General features: G+C 37.6%; 1 protein-coding gene and 1 pseudogene across 4 annotated transcripts in view; one reads left to right on the top strand and one right to left on the bottom strand.

Annotated features, from left to right (window-relative positions):
• ANKHD1 (ankyrin repeat and KH domain containing 1) overlaps positions 1-22,285 on the top strand; it is a 131,607-nt gene that overhangs the window by 37,039 nt on the left and 72,283 nt on the right. For all 4 annotated transcript variants that reach the window (XM_060635934.2, XM_060635932.2, XM_060635935.2 and 1 more), the window contains exons 5-9: positions 125-272; positions 2,105-2,338; positions 4,725-4,819; positions 19,250-19,487; positions 19,949-20,140. In XM_060635934.2, coding sequence (XP_060491917.2) covers positions 125-272; positions 2,105-2,338; positions 4,725-4,819; positions 19,250-19,487; positions 19,949-20,140 — 907 coding nt within the window. The remainder of the gene's footprint in view (positions 1-124; positions 273-2,104; positions 2,339-4,724; positions 4,820-19,249; positions 19,488-19,948; positions 20,141-22,285) is intronic.
• Positions 5,163-6,203, bottom strand: LOC132681468 (large ribosomal subunit protein eL8-like; annotated as a pseudogene).

Raw genomic sequence — 22,285 nt, 5'->3', positions numbered from 1 at the left:
TGGTTATTTTTTTATTTTTCTTCACCCCCACTCTAAAAGAATATCTTTCCAGATTCAGTATATTCTCTAGAAGTACTATTAATAGTAAGAATTGACATTCCCTCTGTGTGTATGTGTTTTAAAGGTATTGCTTGCTATGCATGCTAATGTTGAAGATCGAGGGAATAAAGGAGATATAACTCCCCTAATGGCAGCATCCAGTGGAGGTTACTTAGATATCGTGAAATTATTACTTCTTCATGATGCAGATGTCAACTCCCAGTCAGCAACAGGTAAGTAGAAAGTGATGTGTAAATTTGAGGAAAGGAAATTGATATATTTAATTGTAACCTGAGAGATAAAAATTTGATTTTTACATCTGCACAACAGTAGTGAACCTACAGAAAAATCTTAGCCATTGTTCAGGATCTCTGAGTAAAATATAAATTAATTTGATATCAAAAGACTGAGATTGTGTTTGCCTAAGAGTGACAGTTTTTCTGTTGGGGACACTTTCTTTTTTGCCATAATGATATGTAACATATAAAGAGGCAAAATTAGGAACTGTATATCTTATAATTCTTTATCTCATTTAAATCCAACTCTCTTGTCTTTAGATTATAAATTAACCTGAGATTATTTACCCTGTGGTAAATAATTTCCATGTCAGACATACCGAATGCATTTACTATTAAGATATTCTTGTGGCAGAATGAAAGTTATTACAGTAAGGGCTGTTCTTTTAGTTATTTGTCTTTCCCAGACACACAGACTGGAGGAGCCTTGGTCATGTGTCTTGAGTTATAAGTACAGTTTTAGTAGTAGGATTCCTTGGATTTAGTGAGGCAACAACATAATTTTTAAAAATTTGCATAATGAAAGCATATCAGTGTTTCATACCATTAAGTGAATATTAAATGTAGCCTTATTTTTTTTTAATGATTTTTTAAAGTGAATTTATTTATTTTGAATGAGCGTGAGGGTACATGCAAGAGGGGAAGGGCAGAGAGAGAGGGAGAGAGAGAATCCCAAGCAGGCCCTGCACTAACAGTGAGGAGGAAGCCCCTAGGAAGTCTTGCTCATTTTAAAAATAAATTAGGCGACATGCCTGGGTGGCTCGGTGAGTCAAGCTTCTGACTCTTGGTTTCGGCTCAGGTCATAATCTCATGGTTCATGAGCTTGAGCCCCATCCCCGGCTCTGTGCTGACAGTATGGAGCCTGCTTGGGATTCTCTCTCTCCCTCTCTGTCTGCTCCTCCTCTGGTCATGTTCGCTTTTGCGTGCATGCGCTCTCTAAATAAACAAACAAACTTCAAAAAAAATAATAAAATAAGCAAGACTTCCCAGAAGGATTTGTAGACCATTTTGCTGACCACTTTGTCTTAGTTGTAATAATAGTAATATGCTTAATGTGTAACATGGTTGAACAGTTGAATTCTGAACACATTGGATTCTTTAATGTTACTCTTCTTACTGAATCTTTAAAACAGTCTTCTTTAGTCTCATACTGTTGGATAGTTAAACCACTTCTCTTACCCCCTCTAATAAATAAAAATCCTCAAAATAAAATCAGGAAAGAAAGAAGTGGCAAACCAAGGGATAATGACCTTGTAAAGAAATTTTTCTTTTGAAGGAGTTATGCTGAGGGGGGTTTATATCTTCCTACTTCATTAGCTTGTCCAGTGAGATTAAGTGTCATTTAAAAAAAATCCCCTTTTAGCATATTTTTATCTAAAATATTCTATGTATCATTCAAAATGATTCTTTTTTTCATTACAGTACAATTTAGGAATATTTAACATTTTCTTTCTATGTATATTCATGTCTTAATTTTCTTTTACCTTTCCTTTATACATTTTATTCATAAGACAATTCATTGTTTTAGGTACATTTTCCATCTGACACATATCTTTAGCAGGAAGAGAAGTAAATTGACCTGTTTATAATAAATCTTTTAATTAGTAAGAAAATTAAGATTGCTACTTCTAACCAATAGAACAAAAAAACTTGAGATGATAGTTTTAGTGGTTTATGTAAAGGAATTGAAGAGGTAGAGCTCGAGCATGGCATAATTATAATTGTCTCCATTTTATCATAATTCTATATTTCTTTTTGGCTTCTGTTAGGAAATACTGCACTAACTTATGCCTGTGCTGGAGGATTTGTTGACATTGTGAAAGTGCTACTTAATGAAGGTGCAAATATAGAAGATCATAATGAAAATGGACATACCCCCTTGATGGAAGCAGCCAGTGCAGGTCATGTGGAAGTTGCAAGAGTTCTTCTGGATCATGGGGCAGGCATCAACACTCATTCTAATGAATTCAAAGAAAGTGCTCTTACCCTTGCATGCTACAAAGGTACTCTCTCTCTATATGAATATTTATATATTTTTTTCATATCAACTTTGAATATTTAAATATTTGAATTTTGAGGGTTTTTTTTTTAATGTGTATATATTTTGAGCAAGAGACAGAGAACAGAGAGCACGTGCATGTGCTTGTGCACAAGCTGGGGGAAGAGCAGAGAGAGAGAGAGAGAGAGAGAGAGAGAGAGAGAGAATCCCAAGCAGGCTCCACACTGTCAGCGCAGAGCCCAATGTATGGCTCGATGTCACAAACCATGAGATCATGACCTAAGACGAAATCAAGAGTTGGACACTCAACTGTCTGAGCCACATAAGCGCCCCGAGGATTAAATATTTGAATTAATTTTGTATTACTTAGGTTTTCCTTGTGCTGTCAAATTATCTAGCTTCTAAGAGATTATATAGAAAGTCTATTTTAGTCTGTATCTCATAAAGTATAATTTAACAGTGTGTTTATTATTTTAATTTCTATTTATTCAGGTAGCTATGAAGTCAACGAAAACTTGTAGCATAAAACTTGAAGGTTTCTGTTATTTAATAACTTTTGTTTTATATGATTTTTCCAACTATTACTTCAAAAATAAAGCACACTCAGATAACAGTAAAAATAATAATCACAGTTGATATAGAAAACTTGAAAAACACAGAATAGGGTAAGGAAAGGAAATTTTACAGTGACATGTAATGTTACCCCCTAAAGATGAAGGCATGTAAACAGTATTTTAGTATATTTACTTCCAGTGTGTTTTTAAAGCATATATATATAAACATATGTATAATTTTTAACCTATACAACCAAACTTAACTGTTTTGTAGTGTGCTTATTTTATTTAGCAATATGTCATGAACATTTCCCATCTCAAGAAATATTTTTCTAACACAGCTTTTGGTGGTCACATAGTACTTCACTATTTCAGGAGTGGGTTAGGCTGCACATGTCATGAAACCTAAATTAAGAATTATTTGAACAAAAGAGAGGCTTTTTCTTTTTTACATAAATCAAGTCCAAGGGTAGGCTGTCTAGAGCTAGTTTAGCAGCAGTTCCACTGCTATCAAGATCTCAGAATTCTCTTTTTTCTGCTCTACCTTTCTAGTATGTGGTTTCTATCCTCAAAGTTACCTACACTCCAAAATGGTAGCTAGAGCCCCAGCAATCCATATTCTAGGAAGGATGAAAGGGTAAGGGCAAAATGGGGAGTGTCCTTCAATTTAGTAAGCTACCTTTAAGGAATCTTCATAGAAGTTCTGCCTTATAGCTACCACTTACATCACACTGGCTACACATAACAAGGGAAGCTGGGAAATGTAGTCTTTTAGTCAGGCATTTTGCCACTCAGATAAAATCAGAGTTCTACTATTAAGGAAGACTGAAAGAGTGGGTATTGGGTAGGGAACTCGTAGTCTTTGCAAATACTTCAGATGGATGCACCATAATGCCTATTGTTGGACACTTGAATTGTTCCCAGTTTTTCACTATTATTAAAAACACTGTAATAACATCCTTGTGTAGACATCTTTGCCTAATCTCTGATTATTTCCTTAGGATAAATTCCTGGAAGTGGAATTGCTGGGTCAAAGGGTATGGACATTTTTAAGGCTTTTGATACATATTGCCAAATTGCCTTCTAGAAAGGTTGAACCAATTTACACTCCCACCAGCAGTGTTTGAGAGTGCCCTTTATCCCACCCTACACCCTCACCAACACTGGGTATTATCATTCTTTTTAATATTTGCCATTTTGATAATAGAAAATGGTGTCTCATTTTAATTTGCATTTGTTTAATAGGAAGGTTTAATTTTTTTTTTTCAGTTTAGTAATCATTTGCTTTTCTTTTTTAATAACCATTTCATGTCCTTCATCCATTTTTCTACTGGAGTGTTTGTCTTTTTCTTGCTGACTGTTAAGGCTTTTTATATATTAAATGTATCCAGAGGGTTGAAATTATTTTGAAAGGATTATTCTATGCCTGTTCATTTCCACAGTGAGTTTATGGTCATTATGTTAATGCTGTTTTTATGAAAAATATGATGCAAACATACTTTACCTGGCATTTGATTTGATTTCAGTGTTTTGATTTGATAGTTTGATAAGTAGTTTATAATAGAATATATAATAGTATTATTGCTTTATTTAACTTGAATTATGTGCTTTGAACTAATTCAATCTTTAAAACCTAGATACCTTGACGAGAGCCTGCTTATTAGTTTGGATTGGCTTTGTAAAAGTGTCATTGCTTTATTGAATGAAAAATTAATTCTCTTAAACTTTTGTATAGATACCTGAAAGAAAATGATTCCTCATTTTAATTCTTACGTATTAAATTAATACTCAGTTCCTTAGAAATACAATTTTAAAATTTGTGTTCTTTTCTTTAAGGCCATCTGGATATGGTTCGATTTCTACTTGACGCTGGTGCAGATCAAGAGCACAAAACAGATGAGATGCACACTGCCTTAATGGAGGCTTGCATGGTAATTTTAAATTGCACTCACTTGAAACAACATTATTGAAAAACAATGTTTTGTTTAACCTTTGTTTTTGTTTTGTTTGTTTTGGAAGATAACTTTTTTTAATGTTTATTTATTTTTGAGAGAGAGATAGAGTGTGAGTGGGTGAGGGGCAGAGAGCGAGGCAGACAGAGGATCTGAAGCGGGCTCAACGCCAACAGCCAACAGCCCGATGTGGGGCTCAAACTCAGGAACTGTGAGATCAGGATCTGAGCTGAAGTAGGATGCTTAACCGACTGAGCCACCCAGGTACCCCAGAAGAGAACTTTTTATTACTTTTATGTACAGAAAATTCAACAGCATACACTTAGCCCAGTTTGGTGGACAGTTATTTAGCCTTTCCTTTTTCCAACTTGGCAATGCAAACCACTGACTTTGGACCCCGTACGTTGCTTCCCCAGTGATAGTGGATCTCATCATATCTGTCATTGTAATTGGTCCTGATAGCTTCCACCAGCTTAGGCAGAGCTTCTTTGTCTTCCAAGTTAAGCTGTGTGAAGTCAGCAGTGGTACAGGTCTTTCCATGGGCCAGAAACCCCAATCTGGGCCTTCCCCTTGATAAAGCAGTAGGGAACCCCCATCTGAAGACACAGGACATCAATCAGCTCAGTGGGATCCACATCATGTGCAGTTACTACCAAGTGAACCTTCTTATTTTCTATTGAGGTGGTGATAGTATTAACCCCAGCTTGAAGGACAGGTGGCCTCTTAGCGGGGACATCCTCTTTCCCTGCAGCTTTCTTCTCAGACCAGGTCAACAGTCTCTCCTTCTTCTCTTGCTTTGTCTCTGTTCTGTATTTATGGGCCAGCTTAAGCAGTTGAGTAGCTGTTTGGTGGTATAGAGCCTGGGTGAACTGGTTAATTGCGGGAGGCACTTTTATTTTATTTTTATTTTTTGTGCGGAAGGCACTTTTAAAGTTTATTTATTATTTATTTTTAGAGAGTGTGAGTGCATGAGCAGGGGATAAGCAGAGAGAGGGGCAGAATCCCAAGCAGGCTTCATGCTCACAGTATGGAGCCTGATGCCGGGCTTGAACCCATAAACTCTGAGATCATGACCTGAGCCGAAACCAAGAGTTGGATGCTCAACCAAATGAGCCATCCAGGTGCCCTCGGGAGGCACTTTTAAATGTTTATAGAGTTTATAGCCCTTTGCCACTATAGGTGGGTGTAGTGGGGCCATTTGACAAAGCAGGTAAGGTTCCTTTTGGGCTGGATATCCTGTCTGATGCCAAAATTCTTGGACCTTTTCTCAGATGGAATTGACCACCTTCTTGGCCTCCTGCTTCTTCATTGCAGCAGGGGCCAGAGCCACCTTCCTCCCTGTAACCTTCTTTCCTTTTGGCATCTTGGATGGCTGGAGGAGACTTGTTTAACTTTAATTGGAAATCTGTCAATGTAGGAAGCACTACAAAAGGCAGGCTTGGCTCTGTCATTTCCAACACACCGATAGACTTATTTTCTCCCCCCCCCCCCCTTTTGTGTGTGTGTGTGTGTGTTAAAAGACACATAACAGGGGCGCCTGGGTGGCTCAGTCGGTTGGGCGACCGACTTCAGCTCAGGTCATGATCTTGCATTCAGTGAGTTCGAGCCCTGCATTGGGCTCTGAGCTGACAGCTCAGAGCCTGGAGCCTGCTTCAGATTCTGTGTCTCCTCTCTGCTCCTCCCCTGCTTGTGCTCTCTTTCTGTCTCTCAAAACTGAATAAACGTTAAAAAAGTTAAAAAGACACATAACATAAAATTTACCATCTTAGCCATTTTTAAAAGATTTTATTAAAATAAATAAATATTTAAAAAAATAAAATAAAATAAAATAAAATAAAAAATAAATAAATAAATATTTTATTTTTAAGTAATCACTACACCCAACATGGGGCTCAAACTCACAACCCCAAAATCAAGAATTGCATTTCTAACAACTGAGCCAGCCAGCTGCCTCCCCCATAGTAGCCTTTTTGTTAAGTGTACAGTTCAGTGGTATTAAATACATTAATAATGTTATGTAACTATCACCAATGTCCATCTTCATAACTCTTTTCATCTTGTAAGACTGAAATCCTGGGGTGCCTGGGTGGCTCGGTTGGTTGGGCGTCCGACTTCGGCTTAGGTCATGATTTCGCAGTCCGTGGGTTCGAGCCCTGCATTGGGCTCTGTGCTGACGGCTTGGAGCCTGGAGTCTGTTTCAGATTCTGTGTCTCCCTCTTTCTCTGACCCTCCATTGTTCATGCTCTCTGTCTGTCTCAAAAATAAATAAATGTTAAAAAAAAAAGTTTAAAAAAAAAACGTGAAATCCTGTACTCATTCAATAACAATTTCCCATTCCCTGCTTTCCCTAGCCCCTAGCAATCACCATTCTATTTTTTGTCTATGATTTTGGCTACTCTAATTATCTTGCTGAAGACTAATCATACAGGGCACCTGGGTGGCTCAATTGGTTAAAGTGTCTGACTCTTGATTTTGGCTCACGTCATGATCTCAGGGTTGTGAGATTTAACCCTGCATCAGGCTCTGCATAGAGCACGGAGCCTGCCTAAGATTCTCTCTCCCTCTCTCTGCCCCTCTCCTGCTCTTTCTCTCTCTCTAAAACAAAAAATGAAAGAGTAATCATAAACATAATTATAGTAAAACCTTGGTTTGTGAGTATAATTCATTCCAGAATCATGCTTATAATCCACAGCACTTGTATATCGAAGCAAATTTCCCTGTAAGAAATAAGGGAAACTCAGATGATTCGTTCCACAACTGAAAAATATTCACATAAAAATAATTGCAATACTGTAATATAATAAAAATATTAAATAAAATACAAAATATAAAGAAAGATAAACCAATTAACCTGCACTTCCCTTTGAAAATATTTCGTGGCTGGTGTGAGGGAGATGAGAGAGGAGGGTTATTGTGTAGGACGATTTTCACTATCACTAATGGAATCACTGCTATCTATTTGCTCAGTGGAATCTTTTTCTTTTCATGCAACTTTAACAAGTAACCTACTCAATGACACTTGGTTTTGCCTCATTTTGAGGATTTCCTGGAAATGTGACTTTGCATTGTCATTAAACAGATTCATCGCTCACACTGCTACAGCCTTGTATGGGTGGTACTTTTCTACAAAATTTTGCAGTTTCCCACATTTTATACAGCTCCCTAATCTCATTTCAAGTGAGGGATTCCTCTGCTTTTTCTCCTCCTCTCCAGACGAGATGCAAATGTAGACTTATAAAATCTTGCATTCTCGGCCACTCACATACCTCATTTGTACTTCTTGATGATTTCCTTCTTAACTTCCACTGTAATCACCTCTTTATTCTTACCACCTTTCTTTTCAACCTGTTGCTGCATGGGGTCCATTTTATATGCTCCCATGGCTGTTGACTATAGTACAGTATTAATAAACTCTTGTCGTATGCTGTATTTAATGTAACTGGCAATAAGACAGCACAGGAAAGGGTCTATATCTATCTGCAGGCAGCCTGACCTGGAATGAAGCAAAGCATTCCTAAACTTCCTCTTGAATGGAAAAGCAAAGGACTGTCCATAGGTGCTTTGAAGTGACAAAAAATACACTTGTGCCAGTTGTGGGCACTTTCTTGTGTTCTGAAAAATCACTGTTTTCTGCCAAATACCGTGGCTTGAGCCCAGGCATCTGAGCATGAGAGATGATCACCCACAATCCAGCAGCAAGCAAGCGAGAAAGGGAGAGGGAGAACCATTGACTCAGTTTCATCATGTGATGTTCAGCATTACGTACCACTCATATTGCAAGACATCGCTCGTTTATCAAGTTAAAATTGATTAGAAATGTTTGCTTCTCTTGTGGAACCAACTCGCAGAACAAGTTACTCAAAATCCAAGGTTTTACTGTAATTAATTAATTTAAAAAAGAGGAATCTTACAGGATTTGTCTTTTTTTGACTGCCTTATTTCACTTGGCATATTTTTCTCAAGATTTATCCAATTGTAGCATGTGTCAGAATTTCCTTACTTTTTTAAGGTTGCATAATGTTTAATTTTATGTATATTAACATATTTTGCTTATTCATTCATCCTATGGTGGACACTTGGGTTGCTTCCGTGCTTTAGTTACTGTGTATAATACTGCTTTGAACATACCTGTACAAGTATCTGATCAAGTCCCTGCTTTCAGTTCTTTTGGGTATATACGTAGGAGTGGTATTGCTTGATCATATGGTATTTCTGTTTTTAATTTTTTGAGGAATTACCACTTACTGTTTTCCACAGCGGTTTTACCAGTTTTATATTTCTACAGTGTACAGAGGTTCCAAATTCTCCATATTCTCACTAACACTTGTTATTTTCTGGGGTTTTTTTTAATAGCAGCCATCCTAATGGTTGTGAGGTGGTATCCCATTGTGGTTTTGATGTGCATTTCCCTAATGATTGTGATGTAGATCATCTTTTCATGTGCTTATTGGCCATTTGAGTATCTTCTTTGTTGAAATGTCTATTCAGATCCTTTTCCTGTTCTTGAATTAGGTTGGTTGTTTTTTGTTTTTGAGTTTTAGAATTTCCTTATACATTTTGGATATTAATCTCTTAAACCCATTATAAAATATACCCAAGTATTTTCTCCTATTCTGTTGGTTGCCTTTTTACTCTGTTGAATAGTTCCCTTTTATATAAAAGTTTTTATTATTTATTTATTTTAAAGTTTATTTATTTATTTATTTTGAGAGAGAGACAGCGGGGAAGGGGCAGAGAGGGGGAGAGAGAACCCCAATTACACTCTGCTGACAGTGCAGAGCCCGATGCAGGGCTCAATCCTAGGAACTGTGCGATCCTGACCTGAGCTGAAATGAAGAGTCAGACACTTAAATGACTGAGCCACCCAGATGCCCCTGTATGTAAAAGTTTTTAGTTTAATGAAATCCAATTTGTTTATTTTTTCTCTTGCTGCCTATGCCTTTGGTATTATATCCAAAAAATCATTGCCAAATCCCATGTCATGAAGGTTTGTCCTATGTTTTCTTTTAAGAGTTTTATAGTTGTAGGTTTTTGATCCCTTTTGAGTTAATTTTTGTGTATGCTGTCAGGTAATGGTCCAGCTTCATTCTTTTGCATGTGGATGTATAGTTTTCCCACCATCATTTGTTTAAAAAAAACCTGACCTTTCCTAATTGAATGGTCTTAACATCCTTGTCAAAAAGTCATTTGGCCATATATGCAAGGGTTTATTTCTGGACTCTTTCCTTTCTTCCTTTTGTCTAGGTGTCTGTCTTTATTCCCATACCAAATGTTGTATTTATTATAGGTTTGTACATGTTTTGAAATCAGGAAGTGTGAATCCTCCTGCTTTATTCTTCTTTTTCAAGATTGTTTTCAGGGTTCCTTTAGATTGTTGTTGTTGTTTTTTTTAATGTTTATTAAAGAGAGAGACTGAGTACAAGCAGGGGAGGGGCAGAGAGAGAGGGAGATACAAAATCTGAAGCAGGCTCCAGGCTCTGAGCTGTTAGCACAGAGCCAAACACAGGGCTCATACTCACAAACCGTGAGATCATTACCTGCACTGAAGTCAGACATTCAACCTACTGAGCCACCCAGGTGCCCCCTTTGACTTTTCTCTCTTTTTCTATTCTCTGTCTCATTTATTCTGCTCTAACCTTTATTATTTCCTTCCTTCTGCCAGTTTTGAGTTTAGTCTTTTTTCAATTACTTTAATTCATTTCTAGTTTGTGTAATTTTTAAAAAATTTTTTTAAGTTTTTATTTTTATTTTAATTCCAGTATATTTAACATACAGCGTTAGATTAGTTTTGGGTGTACAATAAAGTAATTCAGCAGTTGTGTACTAGTGTGTATCATGGTGAGTGTACTCTTTAATCCCCATCACCTTTTCACCCATGCTCTCCCCACTCCTCTTCCCCTCTGGTAACCATCAGTTTTTTCTTTGCAGTTAAGAGTCTATTTCTTGGTTTGTCTCTCTCTTTTTTTTCGCCTTTGTTCATTTGTTTTGTTTCTTAAATTCCTCACATGAGTGGATTCTCTAGCTCCATTTATGTTGTTGCAAATGTCAAGATTTCATTCTTTTTTATGGTTGAATAATATTCCATCGTATATATGTACCATTTATTTGTCCATTCATCTATTGATGGACACTTAGACCACTTCCATAATTTGGTTAGTGTAAATAATGCTACAATAAAAACAGGAGTGCATATATCCTTTTGAATTAATGTTTTTGTATGCTTTGGATAAATATCCAGTAGTACAAATCGTGAGGTAGTTCTATTTTTAATTTTTTGAGGAAACTACATACTCTTTGCCACAGTGGCTATACCAGTTTGCTTTCCCACCAATAGTGCATGAGGGGTCCTTTTTCTCTACATCCTTGCCAACACTTGCTGTTTATTGTGTTGTTGATGTTAGCCATTCTGACGGGTGTGAGGTGATATCTCTTTGTAGCTTTGATTTGCATTTCAGTAATGTTGAGCACCTTTTCATGAGTCTGTTGGCCATCAGTATATCTTTGGAGAAATATCTGTTTGTCTTGTGCCCATTTTCAGTTTGGTTATTTGTTTTTTTGAGTGTTCAATTGTAAACGTTCTTTATATATTTTGATAGTAACACTTTATTGCATATGAAATTTGCAAATATCCTCTCCTATTCAGTAGGTTGTCTTTTAGTTGTCTTGATTGTTTCCTTTGTTGTACAGATGCTTTTTATTTTGAGATAGTCCCAATTAGTTTATTTTTCCTTTCATTTCCGTTGGCTCAAGAGACATATCTAGAAAAATGTTGCTATAGCCAATGTCACAGAAACTACTGCCTGTTCTCTCTTCTAGGATTTTTATGATTTCATGTCTCACATTTAGGTCTTTTGTCTTTTATTAACTTTAAATTTATTTTTATGTATTGTGTGAGAAAGTAGTCCCATTTCATTCTTTTGCATATAACTGTCCAGTTTTCCAAACATGATTTAAAAAAAATTTTTTTAATGTTTATTTATTTTTGAAGGAGAGAGAGACAGAGTGTGGGGGGGGGGGGTGCAGAGGGAGAGGGAGACACAAAATCCAAAGCAGGCTCCAGGCTGTGAGCTGTCAGCACAGAGCCTGATGCGGGATTCAAACCCACAAACCGCGAGATCTTGACCTGAGCCGAAGTTGGACGCTCAACCAACCGAGCCACTCAGGTGCCCCTTCCCTAACACCATTTGTGAAGAACCTGTCTTTTTCTTCAACATAGTATTGGAAATCTTAGCCTCTGCAATCAGACAACACAAAGAAACAAAAAGGCATCCAAATCGGCCAGGAGGAGGTCAAACTTTCACTCTTCGCAGATGACATGATACTCTATATGGAAAACCCAAAAGATTCCACCAAAAAACTGCTAGAATTGATTCATGAATTCAGCAAAGTTGCAGGATATAAAATCAACCCACATAAATCAGTTGTATTCCTATACACCAACAACGAAGCAACAGAAGGAGAAATCAAGGAATCAATCCCATTTACAGTTGCACAAAAAACCATAAAATACCTAGGAATAAATCTAACCAAAGAGGTGAAAAATCTATATGCTGAAAACTATAGAAAGCTTATGAAAGAAATTTAAGAAGACACAAAAAAATGGAAAAAGATTCCATGTTCCTGGATAGGAAGAACAAATGTTGTTAAAATGCCGATACTACCCAAAGCAATCTACATATTCAATGCAATTCTATCAAAATAGCACCAGCATTCTTCACAGAGCTAGAACAAATAATCCTAAAATTTGTTTCGAACTAGAAAAGACCCCGAATAGCCAAAGCAATCTTGAAAAAGAAAACCAAACCAGGAGGCATCACAATCCCAGACTTCAAGCTATACTACAAAGCTGTAATCATCAAGACAGTATAGTACACAGACACTCAGATCAATGGAACAAGAACAGACACACAAGAACAAGAACACTCAGATCAATGGAACAAGAACAGACACTCAGATCAATGGAACAGAATAGAGAACCCAGAAATGGACCCACAAATGTATGGCCAACTAATCTTTGACAAAGCAGGAAAGAATATCCAATGGAATAAAAACAGTCTCTTCAGCAAGTGGTGCTGAGAAAACTGGACAGTGACATGCAGAAGAATTAAGCTGGACCACTTTCTTACACCATACACAAGAATAAACTGAAAATGGATGAAAGACCTCACTGTAAGTCCATCAAAATCCTCGAGGAGAAAGCAGGCAAAAACCTCTTTGATCTTGGCCACAGCAACTTCTTACTCACCACGTCTCCAGAGGCAAGGGAAACAAAAGCAAAAATGAACTACTGAGACCTCATCAAAATAAAAAGCTTCTGCACAGCAAAGGAAACAATCAACAAAACTAAAAGGCAACCAACGGAATGGGAAAAGATATTGGCAAATGACATATCGGACAAAGGGCTAGTATTCAAAATCTATAAAGAGCTCACCAAACTCCACACCCAAAAAACAAATAATCCAGTGAAGAAATGGGCAGAAAACATGATTAGACACTTCTCTAAAGAAGACATCCGGATGGCCAACAGGCACATGAAAAGATGCTCAACGTCACTCCTCATCAGGGAAATACAAATCAAAACCACACTCAGATATCACCTCACGCCAGTCAGAGCAGCCAAAATGAACAAATCAGGAGACTATAGATGCTGGAGAGGATGTGGAGAAACGGGAACCCTCTTCCACTGTCGGTGGGAATGCAAATTGGTGCAGCCGCTCTGGAAAACAGTGTGGAGGTTCCTCAGAAAATTAAAAATAGACCTACCCTATGACCCAGCAGTAGCACTGCTAGGAATTTACCCAAGGGATACAGGAGTACTGATGCATAGGGGCACTTGTACCCCAATGTTTAAAGCAGCACTCTCAACAATAGCCAAATTGTGGAAAAAGCCTCAATGTCCATCAACTGATGAATGGATAAAGAAATTTTGGTTTATATACACAATGGAGTACTACGTGGCAATGAGAAAGAATGAAATATGGCCCTTTGTAGCTACGTGGATGGAACTGGAGAGTGTGATGCTAAGTGAAATAAGCCATACAGAAAAAGACAGATACCATATGTTTTCACTGTTATGTGGATCCTGAGAAACTTAACAGAAACCCATGGGGGAGGGGAAGGGGGGAAAAAAAATGAGGTTAGAGTGGGAGAGAGCCAAAGCATAGGAGACTCTTAAAAACTGAGAACAAACTGAAGGTTGATGGGGGGGTGGGAGGGAGGGAAGGGTAGGTGATAGGCATTGAACAGGGCACCTTTTGGGATGAGCACTGTGTGTTGTATGGAAACCAATTTGACAATAAATTTCATATATTAAGAAAAAATAAATATAAAAATAAATAAATAAAATGTGAGCTTAGGTTATGATGGTTTTTTTTCTGCTCTTCTAATTTTATGCACTTTGAGGTATAAGTTTCCCTCTCAGCACTACTTTAGCTGTGTCTTATAAATTTTAATATGTTGTATTTTGTTTTCATTCAGTTACATGTATTTTTTTTTTTTATTCCATTTGAGACTTACTCTGTGACTCATAGGTTATTTTGATGTGTATTTAGTTTCCAAACATCTGAAGATTTTCCTGTTATCTTTCTGTTACTGATTTCTAGTTTGGTTCCATTGTGATCAGAAAGTACATTCTATATTATTTTAGTTTTTTAAAATTTTTGAAGTTTGCTTTATAGCAAAGATGTGGACATATATTCCCTGTGCATTTGAGGACAGTGTATATTTTGCTGGTTAGGGGTAGAGTGTTGTATAAATGTCAATTAGATCCTATTGATTGGTGGTAGAATTCTACATTTTTTTCTGATTTTGTGTCTAGTTTTTCAAACAATTGTTGAGAGAGGTGTGTTATAATCTTCATCTGTACTTGTACTTATGGATTTGTGTGCTTTGTTTAGTTGGTTCTTTTTTTTTCACATGCTGGAGCTCTGTTGTTTGGTACATACACATTTTCAGAATTGCTATGTCTTTTTCATGTTTGACATTTTGATCATTATGTGAAGTTTTTCTCTGGTAATCTTTGTTCTGAGGTCTTCTTTGTTAATATGGCTCCTGATATTATTATAGCTACTCTTGTTTTCCATTGATAAATGTTTTTGCCCTTTCCTTTCAATCTTTGATATGTTTGATATGCCTATATTGTTATGCTGAAGTGATTTTTTTTGCAGACAGTGTATTTTTAGGTCATGTTTTGTAATCCACTCTGTCAGTCTTAGTATTTTAATTGGTTTGTTTAGACCATTTACATTTAATGAGGGTCACCTGGGTGGCTCAGTTGGTTAAGTGTCAGACTCATGATCTCAGCTCAGGTCTTGATCTCAAGGTCATGGGTGCAAGCCCTGCGTTGAGCTCCGTGCTGGATATAAAGCTTACTTAAAAATATAATATTATTATTGATGTGGTGTTCTTGTATTCTGATTCTTTGTTGAAATTTATTATTTTTTTTAAAGTTTATTTTGAGAGAGACAGCACAAGTGGGGAAGGGGCAGAGAGAGAGCAAGAGAGAGAGAATCCCAAGCAGGCTTCTGCTGCCAACACAGATCCTGACGTGGGGCTCAAACTCACAAAAGTGTGAGATCATGACCTGAGCCGAAATCAAGAGCCGGACACTTAACCAACTGAGTCATCCAGGCACCCCTGCAATTTATTTTTTATTCATTTTCTCCCCTTTATTTTCTTTAATATATCATTAATTGCCCCTTTTTAAAAATCATCTATATTTGATTTGCTTCTAGGTCTATTTTTACTGTTTATTTTATATCTTGACAATTATATTTTCTTGCCTTTTAATATGTCTAGTATTTTTAGCTGTAAGTCATATGCTGTGGATTATTCCTTTTCAAGGATCTTGATTATCCTTTTTTTTTTTTAATTTTTTTTTTAACGTTTACTTATTTTTGAGACAGGGAGAGACAGAGCATGAACGGGGGAGGGTCAGAGAGAGGGAGACACAGAATCTGAAACAGGCTTCAGGCTCTGAGCTGTCAGCACAGAGCCCGACGCGGGGCTCGAACTCACAGACCGCAAGATCATGACCTGAGCCGAAGTTGGCCGCCCAACCGACTGAGCCACCCAGGCACCCCGATTATCCTGTCTTTTAAAAAAAAACAATATTTTTGAGTTAATTTATGTTGAGAGACTGCACGTGTGCACATGCAAGCCGGGGAGGGGCAGAAAGAGAGAGAGAGAGAAAATCTCAAGCAGGCTCTGCACTTAGCATGGAGACTGATGTGGGTCTCAATCTCACAAACCCATGAGATCACGACCTGAGCCGAAACCATGAGTTTGATGCTCAACCGACTGAGACACCCAAGTACCCCTATCCTGTCATTCTTTTTAAACTGTTAAATTTTGTTCTAGCAGGCAGTTAAATTACCAATGGATCACTCTAATCATATTGAGGCTTAAATTCATCTTTACTCTTTTTTTTTTAACGTTTATCTTTGGGGGGGGGCATATGCAAGCAGGGGAGGGGCAGAGAGAGGGGGACAGAGGACCCAAAGCAAGTTCTGTGCTGACATCAGAGAGCCCAATGTGGGGCTTTGAACTAGTGAACTGCGAGATCATGACCTGGCTGAAGTCGGACACTTAACCAACTCAGCCACCCAGGTGCCCCTAATTCATCTTTTCTCTTAAATTCCTGGTTCCTTCCTCCTTGATCTTTGGGTACTCCTTAGTATGGATCTCTACCATCTCAAATGACATCCTGTATATTCACCAAGATCTTTCTATTCTGCCTGAGTCTGAACTCCCAAAGTCTCCAACCTTTCAGCACCCAATCTCTACTAGGCATCCTGGAGTATCATCCTCAGTGTGTTCAACTCAGGAGTTGCCCAAGTTTCTGAAGATAATTTTGTATAGATTTTTGAGACTTCTTCTCTGTATTGTTTTTCCTCAGGTATCCTGCCCATCTCCCCAGGTCCTAACTGTTTTGGCTGCCTTGTATTCTCATCTTTGTTTTCTTTGCTGAAAGAGATCTTCACTCTTTGTTTAGCTTTCAGTTTCCTTAGACCATGGTTTGGGAGATGCCTAAAGAGAGAAAGCTGTAGTGAATGTAGGGTTCAACTTATGCGCTGCCTTTTATTAGTGCCTAGCCTTAGGCTGGGTGTAGTTCATGCCTCCAGTTGCTTTATCTCTTTTGCCCAATTTTTACAGTTGTTTATTATAGGAGAGTGAGTGCATTACCAGCTACAGATCTATGGTTAAGACTATAAGTCTTATATGTTTTTTTAAATTTTTTAAACATTTATTCATTTTTGAAAGACAGAGCACAAACGGGGGAGGGCTAGAGAGAGGGAGACACAGAATCCAAAGCAGGCTCCAGGCTCTGAGCTGTCAGCACAGAGCCTGACACGGGGCTCGAACTCACGGACTGCGAGATCATGACCTGAGCTGAATTTGGCCATTCAACCGACTGAGCCACCCAGGCGCCCCTAAAGTCTTACAATTTAAAAAAATTCTAATAATGATATTAGACCTTTGAGATTGGATTATTCTGTTTTTACTTCTTATATTTTCCTTTGGCAAATAAATATTGTTTATTAAAGCAAAAAGTGCTTAGTGTAATTTTTCTCTTAATATATGTACTCAAGATATGGCAGCAGAGTAGCAGAGTCAATGAAGAAATTGAAGTAAATTCACATAAAACTATTAGGCGCTAGAGGAGCTATGCACAACAGTAGTTCCCTGATCTGTGAATACTCATAAATTCTTTTTTCTTTTAAATTAGAAATGTATTTCAAATGCCAAATAACTTAATGCAGTAATTTGGTTAAAATACATTTTATTTTAGGGGCACCTGGTTGGCCTAGTCAGTTAAGTGTCTGACTCTTGATCTCAGCTCAGATTCTGATATCAAAGTAGTGAATTTGATCCCAGCATTGGTTGGGCTCTGTGCAGGACATGGAGCCTACCTTAAAAATATATATATATAGTGGGTGATGGGCACTGAGGAGGGCACCTGTTGGGATGAGCACTGGGTGTTGTATGGAAACCAATTTGACAATAAATTTCATATTAAAAAAATGTGTGTGTGTGCGCGCGTGTATGATTTTACATATATTTGAAGGGTTAGTGTTTAATAGTAAAGATAGAATTTTAGTTTTATTTTTGTTTTAGTAGAACTGAAATTTTAATGCCAAGTTATTTGTTTTTGACATCGTGTCAACAGTGGTTAAAGCTGGGCTAGTCATTTAGTTGAATATAATGAAATTTTTGTTGGATACTGAAATCTAACATTTAATAAGGTTTCTTTATTTTTTATTTTTTATTATTTTACAAATTTTTTTAAATGTTTATTTACTTTTGAGACAATGAGAGAGCCAGAGTGCAAGCAGTGGAGGGGCAGACAGAGGGAGACACAGAATCCGAAGTAGGCTCCAGGCTCTGAGCTGTCAGCCCAGAGCCTGACATGGGGCTCGAACTCCCAAACCGTGTGATCATGACCTGAGCCGAAGTCGGATGCTTAACTGACTGAGCCACTCAGGCACACCTAATTAAGGTTTCTTTAATTAATTCTTTAATAAAAGAATTGCCTAACCTTATAAAACCTTGTTTTTATACTCAGTCTTTGCCTTTCATTAGCAATATTTTGGTCATTTTTGAAATACAGAACAACACAGCATTTGACTTTATATGGCACAATAAGAATTAAGGCCTACATAAAATTTTGAAGTAAAGAATTTGAAACTAAAGAAGGATATTTATGGTGATAGAGGGGTAGAATGAATACCCTCCATGAGAGTGACTTATTAATTGCGTTACTGTCTGTGCAGATGGACCCATGGTAATATTACTTACAAGTGAATTGATACTGATTTTTTTATCTTTGTAAAATTCTTTGCCTCATTGTAACAAGCTAGTGCTGAGGCAAATTATAGGTTACTATCAGACCACAGGGGTTTTCCTTGGTGACATAATCCCTAGTGGTAATGACTTCATAGAATTTATTGTTATTTTTTTGCCAAGTCTTTGTTTTTTAAACAGATCTAACAAAGTTTCTATGCTTCAACATGACACCTAGGTTTGAGGGTATAGGTATATTTTACCTGGCAGTTGTATAAACAATAATTGTTTGAGGTAGTATTACTCTTGACTATGGATTTAACAGTTTTTTGAACTTCAATGAATGTGGAAATTTGAAATTACTTAGAATTGTAAATATATGTCACAAGTCTGATTCTTTTCAATATTTGGGCTTGCTCAAAAGTAAGGTGAAGTAATTTTAATGGATTTTTTGATAAAGTCAGCTCACTTCTCAGCTGGGAATAATAGTATATATGTATCTAAGGTGCATCTCCTTTTCTTCCTTTCTGACTTTTCTCAATCTCTTCTGTTCTTCCAATTTTAAAATCTCAAAATAACAAACAAACAAAAAACGTTTCTTCTTGTTTTACTTCTGAAAATCTGCAGGATGGACATGTTGAGGTAGCACGTTTGCTTTTGGATAGTGGTGCTCAAGTGAACATGCCTGCAGATTCATTCGAGTCTCCGTTGACGCTAGCTGCCTGTGGAGGACACGTTGAGTTGGCAGCTCTACTTATTGAAAGGGGAGCAAATCTTGAAGAGGTTAATGATGAAGGATACACTCCCTTGATGGAAGCTGCTCGGGAAGGACACGAAGAGATGGTGGCACTACTCTTAGCACAAGGTAAAGTAGTTTTATTTCTTTAATTAAAGGATCTATTTCCTTTGGATGTTTTGTGTCATCAGTCAAGTTTACTACTATTAACATATTTTTTTGCATTGATGATAAAGTAAATTTTCCATGCCCTGAAAGGAATCCCAGAAGCTGGGAGAGATCATTAATGCTGTTTAGAGCAATATCTTTAAAAATTTTTTTTTTTAACGTTTTATTTATTTTTGAGACAGGGAGAGACAGAGCATGAACAGGGGAGGGTCAGAGAGAGGGAGACACAGAATCAGAAACAGGCTCCAGGCTCCGAGCTGTCAGCACAGAGCCCGACGCGGGGCTCAAACTCACGGACCGCGAGATCATGACCTGAGCCGAAGTCGGCCGCTTAACGACTGAGCCACCCAGGCGCCCCTAGAGCAATATCTTTATTATAAGTCTTTTGCTGCTAGTTTTACAAACTTTTATGCTTTTCTCAGGAGCAAATATAAATGCCCAGACGGAAGAAACCCAAGAAACTGCTCTGACTTTGGCTTGCTGTGGAGGATTTTCTGAAGTTGCAGACTTCTTGATTAAGGCCGGGGCTGATATAGAACTTGGCTGCTCCACACCTCTGATGGAAGCTTCACAGGAGGGACACCTCGAGTTGGTTAAATATTTACTGGCTGCCGGTATGTGGCTTTAAAAGTGCCTTTTAAAAAAAGGCTTTTTATATAGCTTTTGTAACTTTATCAATGAAACTTACTGTTTTATATCTACAAAAGGTGAAAGCCAGCTCCACAATTGAATTGCTCTTCTTGGGCTCCTAAACCTCTGAAATGTCATTTTTATTATTATTATTATTTTTAAAGTTTGTTTATCTTGAGAAAGCGAGAGAGAGAGAGAGAAAGCGAGCACAAATGGGAGGAGGGGCAGAGAGAGGAGAGAAGGAATCCCAAGGAAGCTTTGCACTGTCAGCACAGAGCCCGACACCGGGCTCATTCTCAAGAACTGAGAGATCATGACCTGAGCCGAAACCAGTAGTCAGACGCATAACTGACTGAGCCACCTAGGTGCCCTGAAAAAAGGCATTTTTAATGTTTATTTATTTATTATTTTATTTTTTTTTTTTAAATGTTTATTTATTTTTGAGACAGAGCATGAATGGGGAGGGGCAGAGAGAGAGGGAGATACAGAATTGGAAGCAGGCTCCAGGCTCTGAGCCATCAGCCCAGAGCCTGACACGGGGCTCAAACTCGCGGACCGTGAGATTGTGACCTGAGCTGAAGTCGGAAGCTTAACCGACTGAGCCACCCAGGTGCCCCAATGTTTATTTATTTTTGAGAGGGGGAAGGGAGGAGCAGAGAGAGGGAGACAAAGAATCTGAAGCAAGCTCCAGGATCTGAGCTGTCAGTGTAGAGCCTAACATAGAGCTTGACCTCAGGAATTGCAAGATCATGACCTGAGCTGAAGTCAGATGCTTAACCGACTAAGCCAACCAGGTGCCCCCAAAATGTCATTTTAAAAACGTTTTCTTAATGTTATTAATGTTTATTTAGTGACCATAGGCTTCCATTGAATGGTTTGAGGCTTCTTTCTGCAAGGGAGAAGTTAGTTTCTCTGAGTCTCTGTTGGTAAGAGGAGGTGGAGATGACATTATAAGAGGTTATAATTTGATACTTTTTTAAAAATATGTTTATTTTTGAAAGACACGGAGAGTGTGTGCACATGCGCCCAAGTAAGGGTGAGGCAGAGAGGAGGACAGAGGATCCGAAGCAGGCTCTGTGCTGATAGCAGAGAGCATGATGCTGGGCTCAAACTCATGAACTCTGAGATCATGACCTGAGCTAAAGTCAGATGTTTAAGTGACTGACTATAATTTGCTACTTAAAAAAAAATTTTTTTTAATGTTTTTATTTATTTTTGAGAGACAGAGAGGCAGAGCATGAGCGGGGGAGGGGCAGAGAGAGAGGGAGATAGAGAATCTGAAGCAGGCTCCAGGCTGTCAGCACAGAGCCCAAACTCACAGACCTCGAGATCATGACCTGAGCTGAAGTCGGGAACTGACTGAGCTACCCAGGCACCCCTATAATTTGATACTTTTAAGCCTATTGATTTCTTGACATTTCTAAGTCTTCTTAAAAGAAAAAAAAGAACTAGTGGGAATTTAATTTTTGGCAGAAGTACTTAGTTTTAAAATAATTTGTGGTTAGGGGTGCCTGGGTGGCTCGGTCGGTTGAGCATCTGACTTTGGCTCAGGTCATAATCTCGGGGTCCATGGGTTCGAGCTCCGCCTTGGGCTCTGTGCTGACAACGTGAAGCCTGGAGCCTCCTTCAAGTTCTGTGTCTGCCTCTTTCTCTCTCTCTCTCTCTCTCTCTCTCAAAAATGAATAAACTTTAAATAAATTTTTTTAATAAAAAATAAATAAAAATTTGTGCTTTATACATTGTTGAGCATTAGTAAGAGATAAGTAGTTTTGAACAAAATATTTGTAGTTTATAGAGCAAAATAAGAATATACCAGAAAAAAAATTGATACAGATAGATATATACCTTTATATATTCTTTAGAAAATTTTTCTTTTTTATCCATGTCTGATATATTCTTTAAAACTTGATATATTAAAGAATATTAAAGATATTAATATGTAAAGGAAAATAAAATATATAGCAAAATTTTATTCATCCCTATTACTTTATTCATCCTTTCACTGTTAACATTAATTTCATTATAGCTCAGCTGCAATTTTTTTTGAATTATTACTGAAATAATTTCTTAGCGTTGTTAATGGGTCAGATGATTGTTTAGATTTGGACCAAAAGTACAAACCAATCATA

This window comes from Panthera onca, chromosome A1 (assembly GCF_046562875.1).
Source record: "Panthera onca isolate mPanOnc1 chromosome A1, mPanOnc1 haplotype 2, whole genome shotgun sequence".
Lineage (NCBI taxonomy): Eukaryota > Metazoa > Chordata > Mammalia > Carnivora > Felidae > Panthera > Panthera onca.
The sequence above is the reverse complement of the archived record's forward strand: the minus strand, read 5'-3'. Positions and strand labels throughout refer to the sequence as shown.